At 37.9% G+C, this 24,284-nt stretch overlaps 1 protein-coding gene across 4 annotated transcripts in view; it reads left to right on the forward strand.

Moving 5' to 3' along the window:
- Positions 1-24,284, forward strand: part of ARHGAP19 (Rho GTPase activating protein 19) — a 60,870-nt gene that overhangs the window by 6,399 nt on the left and 30,187 nt on the right. For 3 of the 4 annotated variants that reach the window (XM_043475989.1, XM_043475987.1, XM_043475988.1), the window contains exons 2-4: positions 20,586-20,851; positions 21,768-21,848; positions 23,737-23,946. In XM_043475989.1, the coding sequence (XP_043331924.1) occupies positions 20,586-20,851; positions 21,768-21,848; positions 23,737-23,946 (557 nt within the window). Of the gene's footprint in view, positions 1-17,362; positions 17,434-20,585; positions 20,852-21,767; positions 21,849-23,736; positions 23,947-24,284 lie in introns of those variants that run through there. The other variant, XM_043475991.1, reaches the window with a different exon arrangement.

Here is a 24,284-nt window from a genome sequence, read left to right on the forward strand (position 1 = left end):
TTTTTAGTTCCTTTTCACTTTCTGCCATAAGGGTGGTGTCATCTGCATATCTGAGGTTATTGATATTTCTCCTGGAAATCTTGATTCCCGCTTGTGCTTCCTCCAGCCCAGCGTTTCTCATGATGTACTCTGCATATAAGTTAAATAAGCAGGGTGACAATATACAGCCTTGACTACTCCTTTTCCTATTTGGAAGCAGCCTGTTGTTCCATGTCCAGTTCTAATTGTTCCCTATTAATTACATTTTATTAACCATGTTTCTAGAAATGCCAGAGTCCATCTATTTTGTGCTGATGTTTTGTTAGTTTTACCTGATATATCAGTCAGGGTTCAACTAGGACACAGAATCTATACAGTAATTTGAACAAAGAAAATTTAGTATAAAGAGTTATTGATTCTAACAGGGAATTGGAGTAACAAGGGATTGGCTAATAAATAAAGAGATCTCTGAAGAATTACAGATAGAAACCAGAATCAACTATGCACTGCATATGTATATCAAGTCATCATGGTGTACACTTTATAAATACTATATCTTATCATTTTGTCTGCTAATTATACCTTGATAAAACTGGATAAAAAGAATCCACTATAATTTGTAGGGCTGAGATAGAATGTGCTAAGAAGAGATAGATACCCTAGGGCAGAGATCTCACATTGGAGCCACAGAATGGCAGAGAAATAATGTGGTAGAACTTGTTGGAAATTCACCTTCAGGAACCTTCTCGAAACCTACTCCTTTAGGATACTTGGGAAAGCTGTTCATAGATGTCTCAGGGGTTGGGGGGTGGGGGGTGGTGGAAAACAGCTGGCTTATGGGTGCTGCTGACTGCTATAACCTGGAGCCTGGCAGTGGAGAGGCTGTGCATGATGCAGGAGCTTGCCTAGAGGAGCAGCCTGAAACCCTAAAGGGAAAGGCGCTGCCTCCTGGTCTGTCTCTGCAGTGTTCTTTATCGGTAATGCTGAACATCGGACCAGCTAGAAAAGGAAGTACATTTAGAGGCTCTGGCTCCATTTTTGCAGAGTAGGCAGTGATGGATGAGAGGCAATAAGTTGATGACTGGCACATGGAAAATCATCTTATCTCCAAGTTGCTGGTTTCCCTTGTTGCAACACTACCTAGGTCTATTCTATAGAGAAGTATGAGGTGGAAGCTTCCATAAACCTCTTATCCTTATCCATCAGAGGGCAGATGGAATGAAAACCACAATCACAGAAAACTAATCAAACTGATCACATGGACCACACCCTTGTCTAACTCAGTGAGACTATGAGCTATGCCATGTAGGGCCACCCAAGATGGATGGGTCATGCTGGAGAGTTCTGACAAAATGTGGTCCACTAGAGAAGGGAATGGCAAACCACTTTAGTATTCTTGCCTTGAGAACCCCAGGAACAGGATGAAAAGGCAAAAAGATAGGACACTGAAAGATGAATTCCCCAGGTTGGTAGGTGCCCAGTATGCTACTGGAGAACAGTGGAGAAATAACTCCAGAAAGAATGAAGAGACGGAGCCAAAGCAAAAACAACACCCAGTTGTGGATGTGATTGGTGATGGAAGTAAGTCCTATGCTGTAAAGAGCAATATTGCATAGGAACCTGGAATGTTAGATCCATGAATCAAGGCAAATTGGAAGTGGTCAAACAGGAGATGGCAAGAGTGAACATTGACATTTTAGGAATCAGTGAACTAAAATGGACAGGAATGGATGAATTTAACTCAGATGACCATTATATCTACTACTGTGGGCAAGAATCCCTTAGAAGAAATGGAGTAGCCATCATAGTAAACAAGAGAGTCTGAAATGCAGTACTTGGATGCAATCTCAAAAATGACAGAATGATCTCTGTTCGTTTCCAAGGCAAACCATTCAATGTCACGGTAATCCAAATCTTTGCCCCTACCAGTAATGCTGAGGAAGCTGAAGTTGAATGGTTCTATGAAGACCTACAAAACTCTAAAACTAACAGCCAAAAAAGATGTCCTTTTTTTTATAGGGGACTGGAATGCAAAAGGAGGAAGTCAAGAGATACCTGGAGTAAGAGGCAAATTTGGCCTTGGAGTACAAAATGAAGCAGGGCAAAGGCTAATAGAGTTTTGCCAAGAGAACGCACTGGTCATAGCAAATACCCTCTTCCAACAACACAAGAGAAGACCACACATGGACGTCACCAGGTGGTCAATACTGATATCAGATTGATTGTATGGTTAGCAGTCAAAGATGGAGAAGCTCTATACAGTCAGCAAAAACAAGACCTGGAGCTGACTGTGGCTCAGATCATGAACTCCTTGTTGCAGAATTCAGACTTAAATTGAAGGAAGTAGGGAAAACCACTAGACCATTCAGGTATGACCTAAATCAAGTCTCTTACGATTATACAGTGGAAGTGACAAACAGATACAAGGGATTAGATCTGAGAGAAAGAGTGCCTGAAGAACTATGAACGGAGGTTCATGATACTGTACAGGAGGCAATGATCAAGACCATCTGCAAGAAAAAGAAATGCAAAATGGTTGTCTGAGGAGGCCTTACAAATAGCTGAGAAAAGAAGAGAAGCTAAAAGCAAAGGAGAAAAGGAAAGATATGCCCATTTAAATGCAGAGTTCCAAAGAATAGCAAGGAGAGATAAGAAAGCCTTCCTCAGCGATCAATGCAAAGAAATAGAGGAAAACAATAGAATGGGAAAGACTAGAGATCTCTTCAAGAAAATTAGAGCTAGCAAGGGAACATTTCATGAAAAGATGGGCTCAATAAAGGACAGAAATGGTATGGACCTAACAGAAGCAGAAGAAGAGGTGGCAAGAATACACAGAAGAACTGTACAAAAAAGATCTTAATGACCCAGATAATCATGATGGTGTGATCACTCACCTAGAGCCAGACATCCTGTAATGTGAAGTCAAGTGGGCCTTAGGAAGCATCACTACGAACAAAGCTAGTGGAGGTGATGGAATTCCAGTTGAGCTATTTCAAATCCTGAAAGATGACGCAGTGAAAGTGCTGCACTCAATATGCCAGCAAATTTGGAAAACTCAGCAGTGGCCACAGGACTGGAAAAGGTCAGTTTTCATTCCAATCCCAAAGAAAGGCAATGCCAGAGAATGTTCAAACTACTGCACAATTGTACTCATCTCACAGGCTAGTAAAGTAATGCTCAAAATTCTCCAAGCCAGGCTTCAACAGTATGTGAACCGTGAACTGTGAACTTCTAGATGTTCAAGCTGGATTTAGAAAAGGCAGAGGAACCAGAGATCAAATTGCCAATATCTGTTGGATCATTGCAAAAGCAAGAGAATTCCAGAAAAACTTCTGCTTTATTGACTATGCCAAAGCCTTTGACTATGTGGATCACAACAAACTGTGGAAAATTCAGAAAGAGATGGGAATACCGGACAACCTTACCTACCTCCTGAGAAATCTGTATGCAGGTCAAGAAGCAACAGTTAGAACTGGACATGGGACAACAGACTGTTTCCAAATCCAGAAAGGAGTACGTCAGGGCTGTATATTGTCACCCTGCTTATTTAACTTCTGTGCAGAGTACATCATGCGAAATGCTGGGCTGAATGAAGCACAAGCTGAAATGAAGGTAGCCAGGAGAAATATCAATAACCTCAGATATGCCGATGACACCACCTTTATGGCCAAAAGTGAAGAAGTACTGAAGAGCCTCTTGATGAAAGTGAAAGAGGAGAGTGAAAAAGTTGGCTTCAAACTCAACATTCAGAAAGCTGAGATCATGGCATCTGGTCCCATCACTTCATAGCTTAGGAATAGATGGGAAATCTATATAATAGCGAGTGAAATCCGTCAGTCATGTCCGACTCTCTGTGACCCCATGGATTGTAGCCTACCAGACTCCTCTGTCCATGGGATTTTCCAGGCAAGAATACTGGAGTGGGTTGCCATTTCCTTCTTCAGGGGATCTTCCCGACTCAGGGATCGAACCCAGGTCTCCCACATCGTAGGCAGACACTTTATTGTCTGAGCCACCAGCGAAGTCCTTGATCTATATAATCTACATATTTATAATATAAAAGATACATAATATTTTATACAATATGTTATTATATAATATTTAAATATATATAATATATAATTGTATTATAAATATAATTATAAATATAGTTATATAATATAATAATATTAATATAAATATATAAAATCTATATAATATATATAATCTATTCCCAAATATATGGGAAAACAATGAAAACAGTGAGAGACTATTTTTTTGGCTCCAAAATCACTGCAGATGGTGACTGCAGCCTTGAAATTAAAACACACTCCTTGGAAGAAAAGCCATGACCAACCTAGACAGCATATTAAAAAGCAGAGACATTACTTTGCCAACAAAGGTCCGTCTAGTCAAAGCTGTGGTTTTTCCAGTAGTCATGTATGGATGTGAGAGTTCCACTATAAAGAAAGTTGAGCACTGAAGAATTGATGCTTTTGAACTGTGGCGCTGGAGAAGACTCTTGAGAGTCCCTTGGATTGCAAGGAGATCCAACCAGTCAATCCTAAAGGAAATCAGTCCTGAATATTCATCGGAAGGACTGATGCTGAAGCTCCAATACTTTGGCCACTTGATATAGAGCTCACTCTTTGGAAAAGACCCTGATGGTGGGAAAGATTGAAGGCAGGAGGAGAAGGGGGTGGCAGAGGATGAGATAGTTAGGTAGCATTACTGTTCCATGTACATGAGGTTGAGCAAACGCTGGGAGATAGTGAAGAACAGGGAAGCTTGATGTGCTGTGGTCCATGAGTCGTACACGATGTGTTGACAGAACAGCAACAACAGCATGGATCTTCGCAGTTTCAAGCTTGGGAAGATCCCAGCCAGATACGTTGTTTACTGATAACTTTTCCCTCAGTTAAAACAGTATGTGTCTTTGAGCAAGCTACTTTGACATTTCTTGTCTTTTTGTTTGGGGTTACTGGTATATAGTTATATGAGGTTTTAAAAACTGATGTTTATAATCTGAAATATGTATAATTTAAAAAATAATTTTCTTTCTTTAAGCCCATGCACAGTGAGCATGCGTGCGTGCCAAGTCTTTTCAGTTGTGTCTAACTCTCTGTGACGCCGTAGACCATAGCCTGCTAGGCTTCTCTGTCTGGGATTCTCCAGACAACAATACTGGAATGGGTTGGCATTTGCTTCTCCAGGGAATCTTCCAGACCCAGGGATCAAACCCACATCTCCTGCAGCTTCTGCATTGCAGGCAGATTACTGCTGAGCTTATGGCCGTGCTGAGTCTCTGTTGCTTCATGGGCTTTCCTTTAGTTGTGGCGAGGGGGGAGTTACTCTGTAGTTGTGGTGCATGGGCGTCTCATTGTGGTGGCTTCTCTTGTTGCAGAGCATGGACTTCAGTAGTTGCAGCACGTGGGCTCTAGAGCACAGGCTCAATAGTAGTGGCTTGTGAACAACTAGGAAGCACTGGAAAAACGGTATGGAGGGGAGCAGTGCAAGAGACTAGATGAAAATGAAAAAATGAAAATATGGGGACAAGAGGGTGACTTACTGTAGAGGCTGCCAGCCATAGCCACAGAGGCAGGCTTTGGAGTCAGCGCTGATGAGCCCTGTAGGACAGGGTCTTGGAGAACGGAAACTGTGCGAAGGAGGAGGTTGGGAGTCAGAGTGCTCAAGATGAGTACTGTCAAACTCTGTCAAACCCTCCTCATCTTTAAGACCTACCGCAAATCTCAACTCTCTGTGTATAAGAGTGAAAGATACCTCTGAATTCTTAGAGCTTTCATTGTCTGTACCATGCATTTGGCAGTTAATGATCTTGTTATGTCTTTTGTGTTACAGTCTTTAGTGCCCACTGTAGGAAAACTTGTTCTTTTCTGTAATTTTAAAATATAGTGATGGATAAAAAAGGAACAATTTTGTCAGAAGTTCACAAGTTTTGTGATCTACTTTATAAATAATTTTAAAAGTATGGAGTGAGTTAATGACAGTACATTTTATAATGGGAAATGTGTTAGTATCAAACTATAAAATTATATAAAGCCATAGCTTCTAAGATAATCAGATATAACAATATCAGTTATGAAATTAAATACAGGCAATTTGTCAAGCTGAACTATGAGATTGAACAGTTGCTGTATGTGTATTAATTACATCAATATGTTTGGGAAGGGGCGAACCTCATTAATTTAGGAACTATAAAGAATGACATTGGGATTATATAATGTAGAAGTTCTTCACTTGTTTTATTTTTATGCTGAACACAATTACAAGGATAAAACCAAGAATGTTAAAAACAATGAAATTAAAGAAAAACTCACCAAATAACTTACCAAATAACAGGAAACTAACAATTAGGAGAAGATGAGAAACCAAGAAAGTGTACAGCAATAGTATTTAGTAACATTCTTGACATTATCTTCAAATACTTTCTGCTCTCTAAGAGAGTAAAACTTTAATCAGAGAAGGCTACATGCACTATAATGAGCCCTTTGAAATCTTTTTTTTTTCTTTTTAAATCTGACTAGCTTTTGTATGGTTAAGTCTGTTTATCATTTTAAAGTTTTCTAAATTTTGGAATCCCTACAGTCTCTTATTGGTTGCAATAATAGTTTTTTTTTTCACTCAAATAACAAGGTCTACTTTATTTTTTTTTCTTTTGATCAAGGCATTTTGTAGTAGCTGTCCTTATGACCAAGCTCTCCTTAATTAGATCTGCTATTCAATCTGCTGCTTTTGTTAGGATGACCCTAAGCAAGAGATCAGTCATTTTTCAATCTGGATTTTTCATCAGGTAAATATGGCTTTTAAATATTAAAAATAAAAATAAAAAATATTAAAAATAAGTATACCAGTATGAAGCATACACTTATGTCATTGTGTTAAATTTTCATTAAAATTTAAATTGAGAGTGTGTGTATTATTAAGGTGGGTACAGAGGATAAAGCCTAAATTTTTCAAAGCATAACTATTTTAACTGACACAATAGTTTCTTTTTAGGAGTTAAGAAATAAAAAGTGGTCCAGCAGTTAGGTCTCCGTGCTTTCACTGCCAAGGTCCCAGGTTCAATCCCTGGTTGGGGAACTAAGATCTCATAAGCCCCGAGATATGACCAAAAAAATAAAATAATTTTTTAAAAGTGTTGAAAAGAAAGTGGGATATTTAAATTAAAAAAATTTCATGCACCATAAAATTTCATATATTAGAATCCATCTTTTCAATATCACATATCTCAAAAGTTGGTGTCATTCAGAAAGTGTTGAGTGAGAAAGTGTATGATGTTTCCCCAAAGTGGTGGTTGCTTAAGATTTACCACAGTGGAAAAAGCCTCATGATTACTTCCAATTTCAAAGGAGTTTTAGCAAATACCCAAAGATCTCTTTAAAATAATAACACTTAAAAGACTAGCATGTATGTGCAAATGCAGTAAAAGAAAAATTATTTGCAACCTAATTTTCAAAGACCTCTCATAGGGCCTTCTGGGTGCCTATGTGCTAATTGCACCGATAGCTGACCATTTGTATTTTTGAAAATAGAGATAGTGGAAAACAAAATAGCATCTTATAGTATTCAGTGAAATTTAAACTTTTGGGCACCACAGACTTAGTTTAGTTTGTTTAGTTTGTTCCTGTACCTTACAGCTTCTTAAAATTATAAATATAAAGCACTAGGTAGATCACAATTAGTTTGAATTTAAATGACACGTGAGTAACTGTGATTTCTTGTTTGGCTAACACGTGCTTCAGAAAAGCAACTCACTTTCTTAAGCTAGCTGATGAGACTTACTCTTAGGTTCGTTGAGTACTGACTAAGAGATTAAAACTCTTAAAAATTTTCAATATGTGAAGTTGTATAGATATGAACAGTCATGTGCCAGAGCAAAAGCATTAGCAGTCTCTTGGATAGTATCATTCTGGACTTTGGAACAAGTGGATTTAGAAGTAGTCTTTTGAAAGGTAATCTGATCATAGGTAGAAATTCTTTGGTTTTAATTGCCTGAGGCTCATGGCATTTAAACTCTATAGGAAAAGAGTCTCCTGAAGCTTTGACTGTACTTTTTTGAGGAGTAAACAGCTTTTATATAATGATAAGAGAGACACTCTTTTGTCAGTGAAGCATCCTATAGAACTTTCTCCAAATAAATAGGGAATTTTCATGTTACTTTTCCAATACAAGTAAACTTTGTTCCAATTGTTCACCAGCCTTGGTGAGAACAAGTAAGCAAATTGGCAGCAACAGAATTAATGCCAATTCTTGTGACACCCAAAGGGATAAAAATTGACAAATTAAATATATGTTAATTAACTTGCATTATTGGTACTCAGTTCAGTTCAGTCGCTCAGTCGTGTCTGACTCTTTGCGACCCCATGAACTGCAGCATGCCAGGCCTCCCTGTCCATCACCAGCTCCCAGAGTCCACCCCAACCCACGTCAATTGAGTCGATGATGCCATCCAGCCATCTCATCCTCTGTCGTCCCCTTCTCCTCCTCAATCTTTCCCAGCATCAGGGTCTTTAACAGTGAGTCAGCTCTTCACATCAGGTGGCCAAAGGATTGGGAGTTGTAGCTTCAACATCAGTCTTTGCAATGAACACCCAGGACTGATCTCCTTTAGGATGGACTGGTTGGACCTCCTTGCAGTCCAAGGGACTCTCGAGAGTCTTCTCCAACACCACAGTTCAAAAGCATCAATTCTTCGGCACGCAGCTTTCTTCATAGTCCAACTCTTACATCCATACATGACCACTGGAAAAACCATAGCCTTGACGAGACGGACTTTTGTTGGCAAAGTAACGTCTCTGCTTTTTAATATGCTATCTAGGTTGGTCATAGCTTTCCTCCCAAGGAGTAAGCGTCTTTTAATTTCATGGCTGCAATCACCATCTGTAGTGATTTTGGAGCCCAGAAAAATAAAGTCAGCCGCTGTTTCCACTGCTTTCCCATCTATCTGCCATGAAGTGATGGGACTGGATGCCATGATCTTTGTTTTCCGAATGTTGAGCTTTAAGCCAACTTTTTCACTCTCCTCTTTCACTTTCATCAAGAGGCTCTTTAGTTCTTCGCTTTCTGCTATAAGGGTGGTGTCATCTGCGTATCTGAGGTTATTGATATTTCTCCCAGCAATCTTGATTCCAGCTTGTGCTTCTTCGAGCCCAGCATTTCTTATGATGTACTCTGCATAGAAGTTAAATAAGCGGGGTGACAATATACATCCTTGAGGTACTCCTTTTCCTATTTAGAACCAGTCTGTTGTTCCATGTCCAGTTGTAACTGTTGCTTCCTGACCTGCATACAGGTTTCTCAAGACGCGGGTCAGGAGGTCTGGGATGCCCAACCTCTTTCACAGTTTATTGTGATCCACACAGTCAAAGGCTTTGGCATAGTCAATAAAGCAGAAATATATGTTTTTCTGGAGCTCTCTTGCTTTTTTGATCATCCAGTGAATGTTGGCAATTTGATCTCTGGTTCCTCTGCCTTTTCTAAAACCAGCTTGAACATCTAGAAGTTCATGGCTCACCTATTGCTGAAGCCTGGCTTGGAGAATTTTGAGCATTACTTTACTAGCGTGTGAGATGAGTGCAATAGTGCGGTAGTTTGAGCATTCTTTGGCATTGCCTTTCTTAGGGATTGGAGTGAAAACTGACCTTTTCCAGTCCTGTGGCCACTGCTTAGTTTTCCATATTTGCTGGCATATTGAGTGCAGCACTTTCACTGCGTCATCTTTCAGGATTTGAAATAGCTCAACTGGAACTCCATCACCTCCACTAGCTTTGTTCGTAGTGATGCTTCCTAAGGCCCACTTGACTTCACATTCCAGGATGTCTGGTTCTAGGTGAGTGATCACCCCATCGTGATTATCTGGGTCAGGAAGATCTTTTTTGTACAATTTTTCTGTGTATTCTTGCCACCTCTTCTTAATGTTTTCTGCTTCTGTTCATACCATTTCTGTCCTTTATTGAGCCCATCTTTTCATGAAATGTTCCCTTGCTAGCTCTAATTTTCTTGAAGAAATTAGAAATTTCTCTAGTCTTTTTCATTCTATTGTTTTCCTCTATTTCTTTGCATTGATCACTGAGGAAGGCTTTCTTATCTCTCCTTGCTATTCTTCGGAACTCTGCATTCAAATGGGTATATCCTTCCTTTTCTCCTTTGCTTTTCACTTCTCTTCTTTTCACAGCTATTTGTAAGGCTTTCTCAGTCATTTTGCGTTTTTGCATTTCTTTTTCTTGGGGATGGTCTTGATTCCTGTCTCCTGTACAATGTCGTGAACCTCTGTCCGTAGTTCATCAGGCACTCTGTCTATTAGATCTAGTCCCTTAAATCTATTTCTCACTTCCACTGTATAGTCATAAGGGACTTGATTTAGGTCATAGCTGAATGGTCTAGTGGTTTTCTCCACTTTCTTCAATTTCAGTCTGAATTTGGCAATAAGGAGTTCATGATCTGAGCCACAGTCAGCTCCCGGTCTTGTTTTTGCTGACTGTATAGAGCTTCTCCATCTCTGGCTGCAAAGAATAAAATCAATCTGATTTCGGTGTCAACCATCTGGTGATGTCCATGTGTAGGGCCTTCTCTTGTGTTGTTGGAAGAGGGTATTTGCTATGACCAGTGCGTTCTCTTGGCGAAACTCTATTAGCCTTTGCCCTGCTTCATTCTGTACTCAGAGGAAGACAGATTAGTCTTTTAGACTGAGAACTTACCATTGTCATTTCTTAGTGTTAAGATTTGATCACATTTGCAGAATGTTTAGGTTAAGAGGGTAAATGTTCAGGAATTCCTTCATTTGCCACTTTAATTCAGATAAAGTTGCTCTAGTAGTCTGAAATTAGTTCAAGTTGGGATCAAAAGGGCCAAATATATTTTTGTAGACTACTGATTTCTAAATTAGTGATAAGAGGTTCATATTACTAAACCTTGGACAGCTACTCTTAAGGGCAGATCTTGGGATGTAAGCATTTCAGAATTTTTGTTTAAGGAATTGAATGTTATTTCCTGAAAAATTGTGGTAATACTTATCAACCTTAACCTGTGTTATAAAAAACCTGCCAGCTTGAACACCTGGAGCCCGCTTTATCCTTTTTGTTTATGTACAACTTTCATACCAGTTTAACTTTGGCAGGTAGAAAAAGGGAGAGATATAGCCTCTTGTTTAATACTTGTATGTATTCATATCTAACAGCTCTTCAATAAAGTGACACATTTAAATTAAAGTGACCATGTTTCACAGCTAAGGTTGAAAACATAGCAAGAGAGTGCATACTTCTCTCAGGGTGGTAAGTCAGGTTTAGACATCTTTAAATATAGCTCATATTTTGAAAGATGTTGCCAAGATTGTGGTTCTTGGAGAACAAATCAAGTTAAGCAATTCACTAGGGAGGAAACATTTAGTTTTGTGGGTATGCAGTTTTGGTAGTAGTCAGCCAAAAGATACATCTGTAGGATACAGGGTTTTTTTTTTCCCCCCACTGCCTTGAATTTTACAGATTCATGGGTTCAAAATGCCTCAAAAGCACTTGTGTTTCATTTTTACGTAATTGATTTTTCAGCTGTGGATTTTGTTTCCAGTCGTTCACTAAGCATATCACCTTACATGTAGAGTTCCATCTAGTGGTGAAAGTAATCACTGCAGACTATTGGTATTAAAAAATACCCTTTTTAAGGGATAAGTCTTGCCTCTGTTACTCTTTGGGATAGTTGCTTAGTATATGCTTTTTTTTTTCCTTCTATTTTTATAGTCCTTTATTTTTATTTTTAAAAAGTTTACTTATTTTAATTGGAGGCTAATTACTTTACAATATTGTGGTGGTTTTTGCCATACATCGACATGGATCAGCCACAGATGTACATGTCTACTCCCATGCTGAACCTCCCTCCCACCTTCCTCTCCACCCCATTCCTCTGGGTTGTCCCAGAGCACTGGCTTTGAGTGCCCTGGTATATGCTTTTAAATACTGAAGTCTTTGCTATCTCTGTTGGCCTTTATACCTAACTACTAATTCTGGAACTAGCCATCTGTGCAAAAACTTTTATGATGAGGAAATTAACCTTTAATATATACTGTATTTTGATTTTCTGATATTTACATCAAATTGTAGCAAGATTTAGGTCAAATCTATACTTGGTTTCTTAAAAAAATTGTCATGAAAGATACTGGTTATACATACAAGTAATAATATAATCAATACTCTTTCTAATACCCAGCTTCAACAAATCTCAGCATTTTCATGTTTACTTCAAATGAATCACTCCCGTTTCCCCACAGCCTAATACTTTTTCCCAAAACAGTGCTAGCACCCTATAAACTCCCCTTATGCCCTCTTGTCTTCTCATAATCAGTAACCCCCAAAGGTAACCATTATCCTGAACGGTAAATACATCTTTGCTTCTCTCTATAACTTGCTGCTTAGGCAAGTACAATTCTTCCTTGCTTTACAATAGAGGTGAAAATTCATTTAATACACCCAACCTATTGAACATGATCGCTTAGCCTAGCCTAACTTAAACGTGCTCAGACCACTCATATTAACCTGTAGTTGGTCAGAATCATTTAACACAAAGCCTATCTTATAATAAAGTATTGAATATCTCATGTCCTATATTGAATACTGTATTGAAAGTCAAAAAACAGAATGGTTGTAAATGTTTTGGTTTACCCTCATGACCTCGTGGCTACCTGGGAGCTGCGGCTCGTTACTGCTGCCCAGCATCATGAAAGAGTATTGTACTACATGTTGCTAGCCCAGGAAAAGATCAAAATTCAAAAATTTGAAGTAGAATTTCTAGTGAATGCATATTGCTTTCACACCATTATAGAGTTGAACAATTGTAAGTTGAACCATTGTAAATTGGAGACTTATCTCTAAACACTATATTTTTTGTCTTTTTAAAATTTGATATGAATAGTATTATATAGTAAGTAGTTTGTCTGTGTGTGTGTATGTGTGTATGAGAGAGAGAGAGAGAAGAACATCTTTTGCTCAGCTATCTGTGAGATTCATTCATGATTGTGTATGTAACTGGACTTTGTCCTTTTTCATTGCTATAAAATCTGCCATTATTAAAGAATCTGCCTGCCAGTGCAGGAGACACGGGTTTGATCCCTGATCCAGGAAAATCTCACATGCTGCAGAGTAACTAAGCTCATGGGCCACAACTATTGAACCTGTGCTCTAGAGTCCGGGAGCGGCAACTACTGGCCCTCGCGCTGCAACTACTGAAGCCGCTGAGCCTGTGCTCCGGAACAAGAGATGAAACCACAATGAGAAGTCTATGCACTGCAATGAAGAGTAGCCCTTGCTCGCCACAACTAGAGAAAAGCCTACATGTAGCACGGAAGACCCAGTACAGCCAAAAATAAATCACTACATAAATAAAATTTTAAAAATTGGCATTATATATGCCACATTTTAAAAACCATTCTCCTGGACATTTTGCTTCCAGTTTTGGCTGCTTAGAAATTAATGTGTCAGTGAACATTCTTGCTTGGAATTTTTGGTGCCCATGTTGCTGCATGCACATGCTAGGCATGTTTTAAGAATTGCTGCTCATAGGGTATACTTGTTCATTAATATTGTAGATAAGATGAAACAGTTATAGCCCCACTATCTGTATAAAAGAGTTACTTTATGGTTAGAGTTACTTTATAGTTAGAATTATTTCCTCTAATCCTTGGTATTGTCAATTTTAGATATTCTGTTGGATGATAGTATGTCATTGATTTTTAATTTGCAGTTCTTTGATGTCTAGTGGTATTGAGTAGTTTTTAAAATGAGAGTTTCTTGAAATCTCATGCTTGTTTTTCTGTTGGTTATTTATTTTTTCATATTGATTGTACAAAGTCTGTATATATTCAGGGTATGAGCCTTTTTTGACCATATATCTTGTAGATATATTTCCCACCATATATATTATAGATATACTTTTCACTTTCTTAATGGTATCTTTTTCTAGCATAGTTCTTATTTTAATGAACTCAAATATATTGAGCCTTTTCTTTGTGGTTGCTATTTTTTAATCTGTAATTTAAAAATTATTTCCCTACTCTAAGTTCAATAATATATTCTTCTATATTAACCTTCTGTAGGCTTACTGTTTTGTTTTTCACCTTTAGATCAATAACTCACCTGAAATTGACCTTGTGTATAGTGATGTAGGTGTCAGTTTTCACTTTTTCCCCCTATAGTTGTCCACATGTCTCAGCACCATTCAGTGAAAAGGTCATTCATTCCCCATTGATTTGGCACCTTATCCTGAGTACAGCAAAGAAGAAAGGAAGTAATAAAGATCAGAACAGAAGTTAGTGAAATAAATACCAAACATGTAATAGAGGAATTCAGCAAACCCAAAAACTGGAACCTTGATAATGTTAATAAAAATTGATAAATCTCTAATAAGATCCATAAATTAAAAAAAAAATTACCAGTATGAGGAACAAGGACGAGCAGATCACTATGGAACCTGGACACGTTAATAAGTTCCTCACAGGATATTACAAACAAGTTTATGCCAGTCAAGTTTGAAAATTTATGTGGAATAGACAAATCCCTAGAAATATACAACTTATCAAAATTAATACAAGAAGAAATAGAAAATTTGAATAGTTCTGTAACACAAATTGAATATATATATATAATATAATTAAAAACCTTACAAAGAAAACTCTAGGTCCAGAAGACTTCATCAGCCAATTCCATCACTTAAGGAAGAAATGACAATAGCGCTTAAACTTTTTCAGAAAATAGAAAAATAGGACACACTCCCCAACTCACTTTGACAGGCCAGGACAACCTTGATATAAAACCTAATGAAGAAAAATATGAGAAAGGACAATTCCATGATAATCTCACTTAGAACGTATATGGAGAAACCTAAACAAATAATTGGCAAACCAAACTCAGCAGTATATAAAAATGATAAAACATCATTACAATATTGGGTTTATTCTAGAAATACCCAGTTGGTTTAACATTAATCAGTGCCATTCACTACATAAACAAAGGAGAAAAATTATGTGATTATCGAATTTGATAATACTAAGCACATACTCATGCGAAATGCTGGGCTGGATGAAACACAAACTGGAATCACGATTGAGGGGAAAAACATCAATTACCTCAGATATGCAGATGACACCACCCTTATAGCAGAAAGCGAAGAACTAAAGAGCCTCTTGATGAAAGTGAAAGATGAGAGTGAAAAAGTTGGCTTAAAGCTCAACATTCAGAAAACTAGGATCATGGCATCCAGTCCCATCACTTCATGGCAAATAGATGGGGAAACAATGGAAACAGTGACAGACTTTATTTTTTGGGGCTCCAAAATCACTGCAGATGGTGATTGCAGCCATGAAATTAAAAGATGCTTACTCCTTGGCAGGAAAGTTATGACCAACCTAGACAGCATATTAAAAAGCAGAGATATTACTTTGCCAACAAAGGTCCATCTAGTCAAAGCTATGGTTTTTCCAGTAGTTATGTATGGATGTGAGAGTTGGGGTATAAAGAAAGCTGAGCGCCGAAGAATTGATGCTTTTGAACTGTGGTATTGAAGAGTCTTGAGAGTCCCTTGGACTGCAAGGAGATCCAACCAGTCCATTCTAAAGGAGATCAGTCCTGGGTATTCACTGGAAGAACTGATGTTGAAGCTACAACTCCAATCCTTTGGCTACCTGATGCGAAGAACAGACTCACTAGAAAAGACCCTGATGCTGGGAAAGATTGAAGGCAGGAGGAGAAGGGGACGACAGAGGATGAGATGCTTGGGTAGCATCACCGACTCAATGGACATGAGTTTAAGTAAGCTCTGGGAGTTGGTGATGGATAGGAAAGCCTGATGTGCTGCTACAGTCCATGGGGTCGCAAAGAGTTGGACATGACTGGGAGACTGAACTGAAGCACCGGCTCATGACAATAAATAAATAACACTTAACAGACTAAGAGTAAGAAGATATCACCTGAATCTGATGGGCTTCCCTGGTGGCTCAGCTGGTAAAGAATCTGCCTGTAAAGTGAGAGACCTGGGTTTGATCCCTGGGTTGGGAAGATCTCTTGGAGAGGGGAACGGCTATCCACTCCAGTATTCTGGCCTGGAGAATTCGATGGACTGTACAGTCCAGGGGGTTGCGAAGAGTCAGACACGACTGAGTGACTTTCACTTTCACTGAATCTGATAGTTTATGCCAAAATGATAGATGGAGGAAGATACCATTTTTCAATTTGCTTTACCTTTTTAACTTCTAAAGTTAAGATTATTTTCATATTTATTAGTCATTTAGACCTCTCTTCTATGAATTGGTCATATCTTTTGACTAACTTTCTTTGAGTGTTTTTCTTACAAATTTTAGTCATATTGATCAATTCTGAATACTAATCCTTTTGTATGAATAAAAGTTTTTTTTTCAGCTTGTGGCTTATCTTTTATTAATACTTAAAAAATTTAAATTTATTTATTTATTATGAATGAGTAATGCTAATATGTTCACTTGAATCAAAAATCCAGAAAATACAAAACAACATACAGTGAAAAGTTTCTCTCCCACTCCTGTTCTTTCATCCAGTTCCCCTCTCCAGAGGTACTGTTACTTCATTTTTTAAGAACTTTGTTTATAATATCATTTGTTGAACAGACATTTAAAATTTTGATGTAGTTAAATCTTTCAATCTTTTCTTTGTGGATTGTACATTTTATGTTGTGTTTAAGAAAGCTTTCCTCTGCCTCATTAATGTATTTTTTTCCAAGTTTGACTTTTTATATTTAAATCTTTATTCTGTCTGGAATTTATTTTTTGTGTATGATGTGAGGTAGGGATCTCTCTTCCCTTTATATGCTTGTCCTTATACTCTTATATGGAGAAGGCAACGGCAACCCACTCCAGTACTCTTGCCTGGAAAATCCATGGATGGAGGAGCCTGGTAGGCTGCAGTCCATGGGGTCGCTACGAGTCAGACACGACTTAGTGACTTCACTTTCACTTTTCACTTTCATGCATTGGAGAAGGAAATGGCAACCCACTCCAGTGTTCTTGCCTGGAGAATCCCAGGGTTGGGGGAGCCTGGTGGGCTGCTGTCTATGGGGTCGCAGAGAGTCGGACACGACTGAAGTGACTTAGCAGCAGCAGCAGCAGCATACTCTTATATTGTGTGATTGTTTTGTTTAATACAGTGTTCAATGTGATGGGAGACTGTTGTTGAGCTTCGTCTATGTGTTGGCAAATATAATTAACTGGTGCAGTTTTTAATTTCTGTTTTGCTCCTACTTGCAGATGAATGCTTAAGAGTCCTAATAAGTACTGCCTTTCAGGCCACATAATGTGCCTTGTGTCCTCTAACATATCTGGAATTTGTGTAGGCTGTGATGGGGCAGGGAAAGGAGGGTTTCTTTGTTACAGCAAACAAGGAGAAAGTTTTTTTCCTGTCTCTTCGATTTACCAATGCCTCATCAGAAGCTTTCAGCACTTATGTAAGAAATTAATTTTTTTCTTAAACTTGAACAAACTTACAGTTCATTTTAAAATTACTGTAGAGGGAGGAAAGTGGTTTTTGCTTAATAATAGTATTTATTTATTTATTTTTTTCTTTAGCACTTCTCTTAAGTTCTTGACCATGTTCCTTGATATTCTTAGCTTTACATTGTGGTACTATGTATTCCACGGAAAGAGATTATTGGACTTTGTGATATGGGGATAATTTAAAAGCATAACCTACTATATCTGTCTTTTCCTTCTCTTATCTTCTGTTTTACTTCTTTTTTAACCATTTCTCTCCATTTTTGTCTTACCACATGCTCCACTCAGAAAAAGCGAGGAAGAGGACAAAAAAGAATTGGGTTAAAGAAATTAAAGTGAGACAAAACAAAAGTGAATGATTATGGGAAGGAAAGGGAGAAATAGCGGAAGGGGGAAAGAAACTGAGTTTGCTTATTTGTTACTCCTGTATTAGGACCCCTTAGTTATCTTTTTCTTGTATTCCTTGTAATTAGGTAGGGGCAGCCTTGAACTTACTTATTCTCCTCCCTATTCTAACTATTTATGAGGGAACAGACTGCAAGTCAGAAAGGATTCTGTTGAGAAACAATGTCGGTAGGGTTTTGTGCTTCCAGCTCCTTTCTCTGTATTTGACTCAGTTTAGTGCCTGAAGTCACCTCTGATGTAAGTTTTGGAATCTCAACTGAGTCTTACTCTGGATATTAATAAACTGAAGATCTGGAGGTTATATGTATATATGTATTTCTACTTTAGGAATATAATGAATGCTGTTCATGTACATTTATATGTTAGAATTAATTTGATCTGAATTGCTTTTCAGAATTAAAAGAGATGTGACAGCCACAAAAGCTTAGATTTGATAAATTATAAGACTCTTTTGGTGCTAATCCATTTCATGATTTTCTGGCTCTCTCAGTAGAGTAGTAATTTCTCATTGGCAATGATTATAAATAATAGTCTATTGACTCATATCTTGACTGAAATAAGCCAACATTTAAAATAAAAAGATGCTTTGTCAATGACTTAGGATGAAGATTCTTTTGATTTTAATTGGCTCGTATCATAATCATTAGCATCTTTAAATCATTGGCATCTTTAGCCTTAGTATGTAAAAAGGTTGAGGAAAGAACGTTTTTAGTTCTCTTTCTTAAGACTTTGGCTTGAGAACACATATTTATAATTTTTAAGTTTTATGTGAATTCTTATATTATCATTTTAGAGAAAAGAAAGAAATTTAGTAGTCACCAACTGAAGACTTGGGCTGTTGATTAAAATTAGGTAATAACTTCTCAAGGAAGTAGAGATGAACTCTGAAGTTTACCCACACCTTGTTTTCGTTATACCAAATTAAAAATGATCTTTGTAAAACTTCCCTCGCTGTCCAGCGGTTAAGACTCCGTGCTTCCACTGCAGGGAAACTAGGATCCCACATGCTGTGGGCAGAAAAAAAAAAAGATCCAGGTAGTATTGGTAAAGTGTGGTAGAGATTAGTTATATTTAATGTGTAGAGGTATCATTTTTCCTGGAACAGAGGTTTGGTACCTAGGGTGTTGTGGAAACTTGAAAGTTGTAATTGTTTTTATTGTGGGAATGTTTGATTGAGTCAGGTAAATTTCAGCTTTGCCTGACAGATGTGATCAGTTGTTTCTTTCTGGTTTGTGTTGCATCTACTCACAGGTTGTATAATAGATGACTGTTTATATAATAAGAATTGGAGCAAGCCATTAGAGATAATTGATAATAGATACAAACAGGCGGTGATATGTCTGCTACAAGAGATGGAATAATACAGTTCTTAACATGTGACATGTTAAAAGTAAAAAGAATTTAGTAATTACGTATTAGAAAACAATAAGGAAGAAAGTATTTCTGAGTGAAAGGAGCTTTTCCAGAAGTATAGCCCAGATAATGTAGGAGTGAAAAATCAGCTAAGATCAGGGGCCAACAGAGCATATCTGCTGAGTATTACTACTCAGTGATAGAAGAGATAGAAGAAGCAAAATATAAATTTTTTTCAAGTGCCTTAGAGAGGAAGGATCTTGAGCCAAGTTCGGACTTAGACGATGGGCCAGAGACATCCAGAATGAAGTATTTAAAATAAAACCTATTTCTGAACCTGGGCAAGGTTGAATTAATATCTCTTTTATGTACCTGTAAGTGCCTGCCATTCTAGTGAAGGCTTTTTGGTTATGAGGAACAGAATCCAGGGATACTTGGCTCAACTTGGCTCAACTGATTATAAGGAAACACCTGTCTGTGTAGGGACCTAGGAACCAGAAAAACCTAAGGGTACAGTAAATGTCTTCAAAATGTTTATTATACTAGATATAGTTTTATCTCTGCAGTAGTCTCACTCTCACTGTCATGTGGTTTCTGTGGCCTTTGCAAGTAGCCTGACTGTGGTACTATCAGCAGTTGATCCCTGGATGGGAAATACCATATAGCTGGCCGTACTCCCAAGAGGGGGCTTCCCCGGTGGCTCAGTGGTAAAGAATCTGCCTGCAATGCAGGAGGCCCAGGAGACACCGTTTCAATCCTTGGGTTGGGAAGATCTGGAGGAGGGCTTGGTAACCCACTCCAGTATTCTTGCCTGGAGAATCCCATGGAGAGAGGAGCCTGGTGGGCTACAGTTCACAGGGTCACACAGAGTCAGACATGACTGAAGCGACTGAGCATGTACACCCAAGAAGGCCTTAGTTTAATGATTGCATATTGCCATGTTAGGGGAACAGTTGCAGGTCTGATGTTTTAAAAGTATTTAACAATGTTAGGGTTTAACTTTTAATAAGGAAATGTGGTCTATGTGGCTGCCAATTCTAAAATACTATTAGACTCAGGAGGCTGTAAGGGTCTTATCTTCTTGTAGACTGAATGTGTGAAATTAAGAGGCAAATTCAGGTCTTTTCTTTAAACTAAATTTCGGAGTATCTATGTGGGTGTAACCTAAACAGCAGCAAGTCCAGATTGTCTTCTTTTGTGCAGTCAACAGATTAAATATTAGGTTTTCAAAAGACTGGTATGTGTAGATGAGGCCATAGAAGGAATGAATAATTGTGTTGTTGAGAGGGAATGAAAAACACATACAAAAATGATCCCTTCAAAGATTCTTCTGTTTCATTGTTTTCAGTGATGCTATCTGCAATTTTGTTATCTGCAATGACTCTTCCCTTCAAAGTCAGCCCATTATCTTCAATCCTGACTTTTTTGTGGAGAAACTCCGACATGAGAAACCTGAGGTGTTCACTGAGTTGGTGGTCAGCAACATTACAAGACTTATTGATCTACCTGGAACTGAGTTGGCTCAGCTGATGGGAGAAGTGGATCTTAAGTTGCCTGGTGGGGCGGGCCCAGCATCAGGATTCTTCCGGTCTCTAATGTCTCTCAAGAGAAAGGGTAGGAACTGTGTCTGTGAAGGGGGCAGGTCTTAGTTACTTCCTGAGCTCTCTACTCTGAACATTTGCACATTCGTGGAGGAGTTACTATTATTGTAAAGCATTTTTTTAGTCATTTTTTTCATTACATGAATAGTAAAACTTTAAGTAATATTGATAAAAATTATAAAAATTACCTAGATTAATTAAACCATTATATCAGTCTCCAGAAAATAGCATGATTAGTTTACATAGTTACCAGGAGCACCTTGATTTTCATGCTCTATTAATACTATACTAAAATGATATTAAAAGAACAAAGTTATACAGCTGGAGAGTACAGTAAAGAAAGTTTGACTATTTTTTATTGCAGTAGTTCTTTAATGTTTTCATTCCATAGAATGCTTTGATAAGGCAAATATTAATACTTATGAATCACTCAAAAAGCCTTCTCAGAAGTTATTAGTTTTATATACTATAAATTGTGATTATTAACACTGTTTTTGATAAGATGTGAAAGAGATTCTATTTTGTTTTATTAAATATAAGGAAATCCCGAGGGCAGCAAAAATGTTTAAACATAACAGGTTAGACCCTATACCAACTCTAGTGGATAATCTATCATGTTCTAATAATCATGGGTCTAAGTTCTATTTTTTGTTTGTTTTTAAATTAAATATCAATATTCCAAGTATTGTTAATTAAAGAAGAAGATGGTTTTTGCCTTCAGGGAACCTACTATCTAAGATTAAACTTGGAGAGAGTTGATTGAAAGGTGTTCTGATTGCATTTTCTGATGCATTTCCAACTCTTAAGTTTCTTTGTACTGACCATGTGAACATACTTGCTCAACTGTAACATAGGCTGCTTGAGGGGTATGCTGATTTTGTACTGTTTGTGGAAAATACAGCCTTGTTCTATTGTATGGATTTTTTCAGAAAAAGGAGTTGTATTTGGATCCCCACTGACAGAGGAAGGCATTGCCCAGATATACCAACTGATTGAATATCTACACAAGAGTAAGACTACTTGAAATTTTTTTCATTCTTTGTTAATGAACAGTTGTCAGTTTTCTGTTGGGAGCTTAATATCCTTGAGTTAGTAAGTGTCAGTTAACCATTAACAAAGACACTAATCAATGATAATTTCAGGTGGCATATTTCTAAATATACTTCCTTATAAATTTCATCTCATGTATTGATTTCCTTTATACTCTCAAATACACACACACACACACATATACACACACACATTAGATAGTGTCTATGAAATCGCATTTTGCCCTTGGTTGAAAGAGGCGTTTCTTCTGGAAAAAATACATTGCTTCTAACGAGTCTCAACATTTATTCCAGGGATAATAATTTATTGCCAAAGATACTGTTCATCTCTAGACTTCTCTGATTAAAATACACTCAACTTAATTCCCTTTTCACTTTTTTAGTAGTCATACTGGTTATGTCATTGCTTTAAGTACTTGGCACAGCTGAGTGTATATGTGGCTTTATGTGATGCCATGATGAATTCAACACTAATGGTTATTTTTGGCTTGCTCTACCTGGGACATTGTGCTGGGAGCTAGAGCAGAGGTTACAAACTGACAGCCTAAGGGCTTAAGTTGTCTATTTTCATATTTTGTTTGGCAAAGGATTAAGTTAAAATTAGTTTCCAGTTTTTTCAAATGGGAAAAGTCCAGGTTTTCAGCTTTCTTTGGCTAACAGGAAGATCTAGCATCCTTGAGCCTTGTGGGCTCTTGGACACAGTCATCTGGAGCACAGGTAGGTGCTCACCAGTTTGTTAGGGTTCCTCTTCATTCATTTACTATTGCTAGCCTGGCTGGTAGGCATTTCAACTTGGAAACTTGAATTAGGGAGCTATTCAAAGAAATATATACCTAAGCTGAAAACACGAACTCTCATGCTTCTACCATATCAAACTAAACAATGTGTCTCATCTTTTTTAACCCTTAGATTAGCTTAGAATCTAGGTTGAGGGGAAGAATCGTTTAGTTGGAATGACTCTGAGCTTCTGGCAGTCTCTTAGATGGAAAGGTGATCTGACAGGTTAGAGTTCTAATTCCTGGGGCAGTGCAGAGACCCTTGATTCATTTTAGGCTGGGAAACTGTTTACAGGAGCAATGAACCTCCACAGATGAACTCAACCCCTCCAACAAAGTCTGGGATGGCTCATGGGGAGGGGACTTCAGGAAGATGTGGCTTTCCTTCCAGCTTATTTTTCAAGCTCTATTATATATAAAATAGATAGCCAACAAGGACCTACTGCATAGCACAGGGAACTATACTTAATATTTTGTAATAACCTATAATGCAAAATAATCTAATACATATATGTATATATGGGTTTCCCTTGTGGCTCGGCTGGTAAAGAATCTGCCTGCAATGTGGGAGACCTGGGTTCCATCCCTGGGTTGGGAAGATCCCTGGGATAAGGGAAAGGCTACCCACTCCAGTATTCTGGCCTGGAGAATTCTTTGGACTGTGTAGTCCATGGGGTTGCAAAGAGTCAGACATGACTGAGCAGCGTTCATATATATATATATATATATCTCACTTTGCTGTATACCTGAAGCTAACATAACATTTTAAATCAACTATTTCAATAGGAGTTAAAAAAAAGACCAGATAAAATTCAGTCTCCAGATGTGCCTTAGGAGGTTCAGTGACTCCTGGGTGGACCATCTCTCAGCCTGGAAGATCTCTAGGTGCTCAGAGATGCTCAGATAAGTTTCCCCAGGGACCAGTAGGTCTCAACCCCTCTGAGAAGAAAGGCAAAAACCTCCTTCAGGGTCTTTGTAAGGGTCTTTCAAGTATAAAGTGGTCTTTTAGATTACTTAATTGTAATTCTCTGTTTCTTTTTTCATGTCCTTTGTTCCTCTTCCACTCCGAACAGACTTACGAGTAGAGGGTTTGTTTAGAGTACCAGGGAATAGTGTCCGACAGCAGATTTTAAGAGATGCTCTCAATAATGGAACTGATATTGACTTGGAATCAGGGGAGTTTCACTCAAATGATGTTGCTACCTTGCTGAAGATGTTTCTAGGAGAGTTACCTGAGCCCTTGCTGACACATAAACATTTTCACGCACACCTCAAAATTGCTGGTGAGTATTGGAGGTGAGAAGGGGCTGTAGGTACATTTACTTCAATTTAGTAAAGTCATCTGGAATATTCTGTTGTTTGTAACCCACAGAATATTCTGTTGCTTGTAAACAACATTCTGTTGTTTGTAACTTCTGCTAATGTTGGTTAAGACTTCATGATATTTCTGGGCTCTCTGAATACTCATAAGCATTGGCTAGTTATGTTTGATTTAGTCAAATTTTTTTGTTGAATAAACTTCTTTGAAGATACAGTCTGGGTTTCATTTATTTTTGTGTTCCTGATGGATCCTGGCATTGTGCTTTGAACATTTTAGTTGTTTAATTAATGTGTGCTTTTC

The sequence above is a fragment of the Cervus canadensis genome, chromosome 8 (genome assembly GCF_019320065.1).
Source record: "Cervus canadensis isolate Bull #8, Minnesota chromosome 8, ASM1932006v1, whole genome shotgun sequence".
Lineage (NCBI taxonomy): Eukaryota > Metazoa > Chordata > Mammalia > Artiodactyla > Cervidae > Cervus > Cervus canadensis.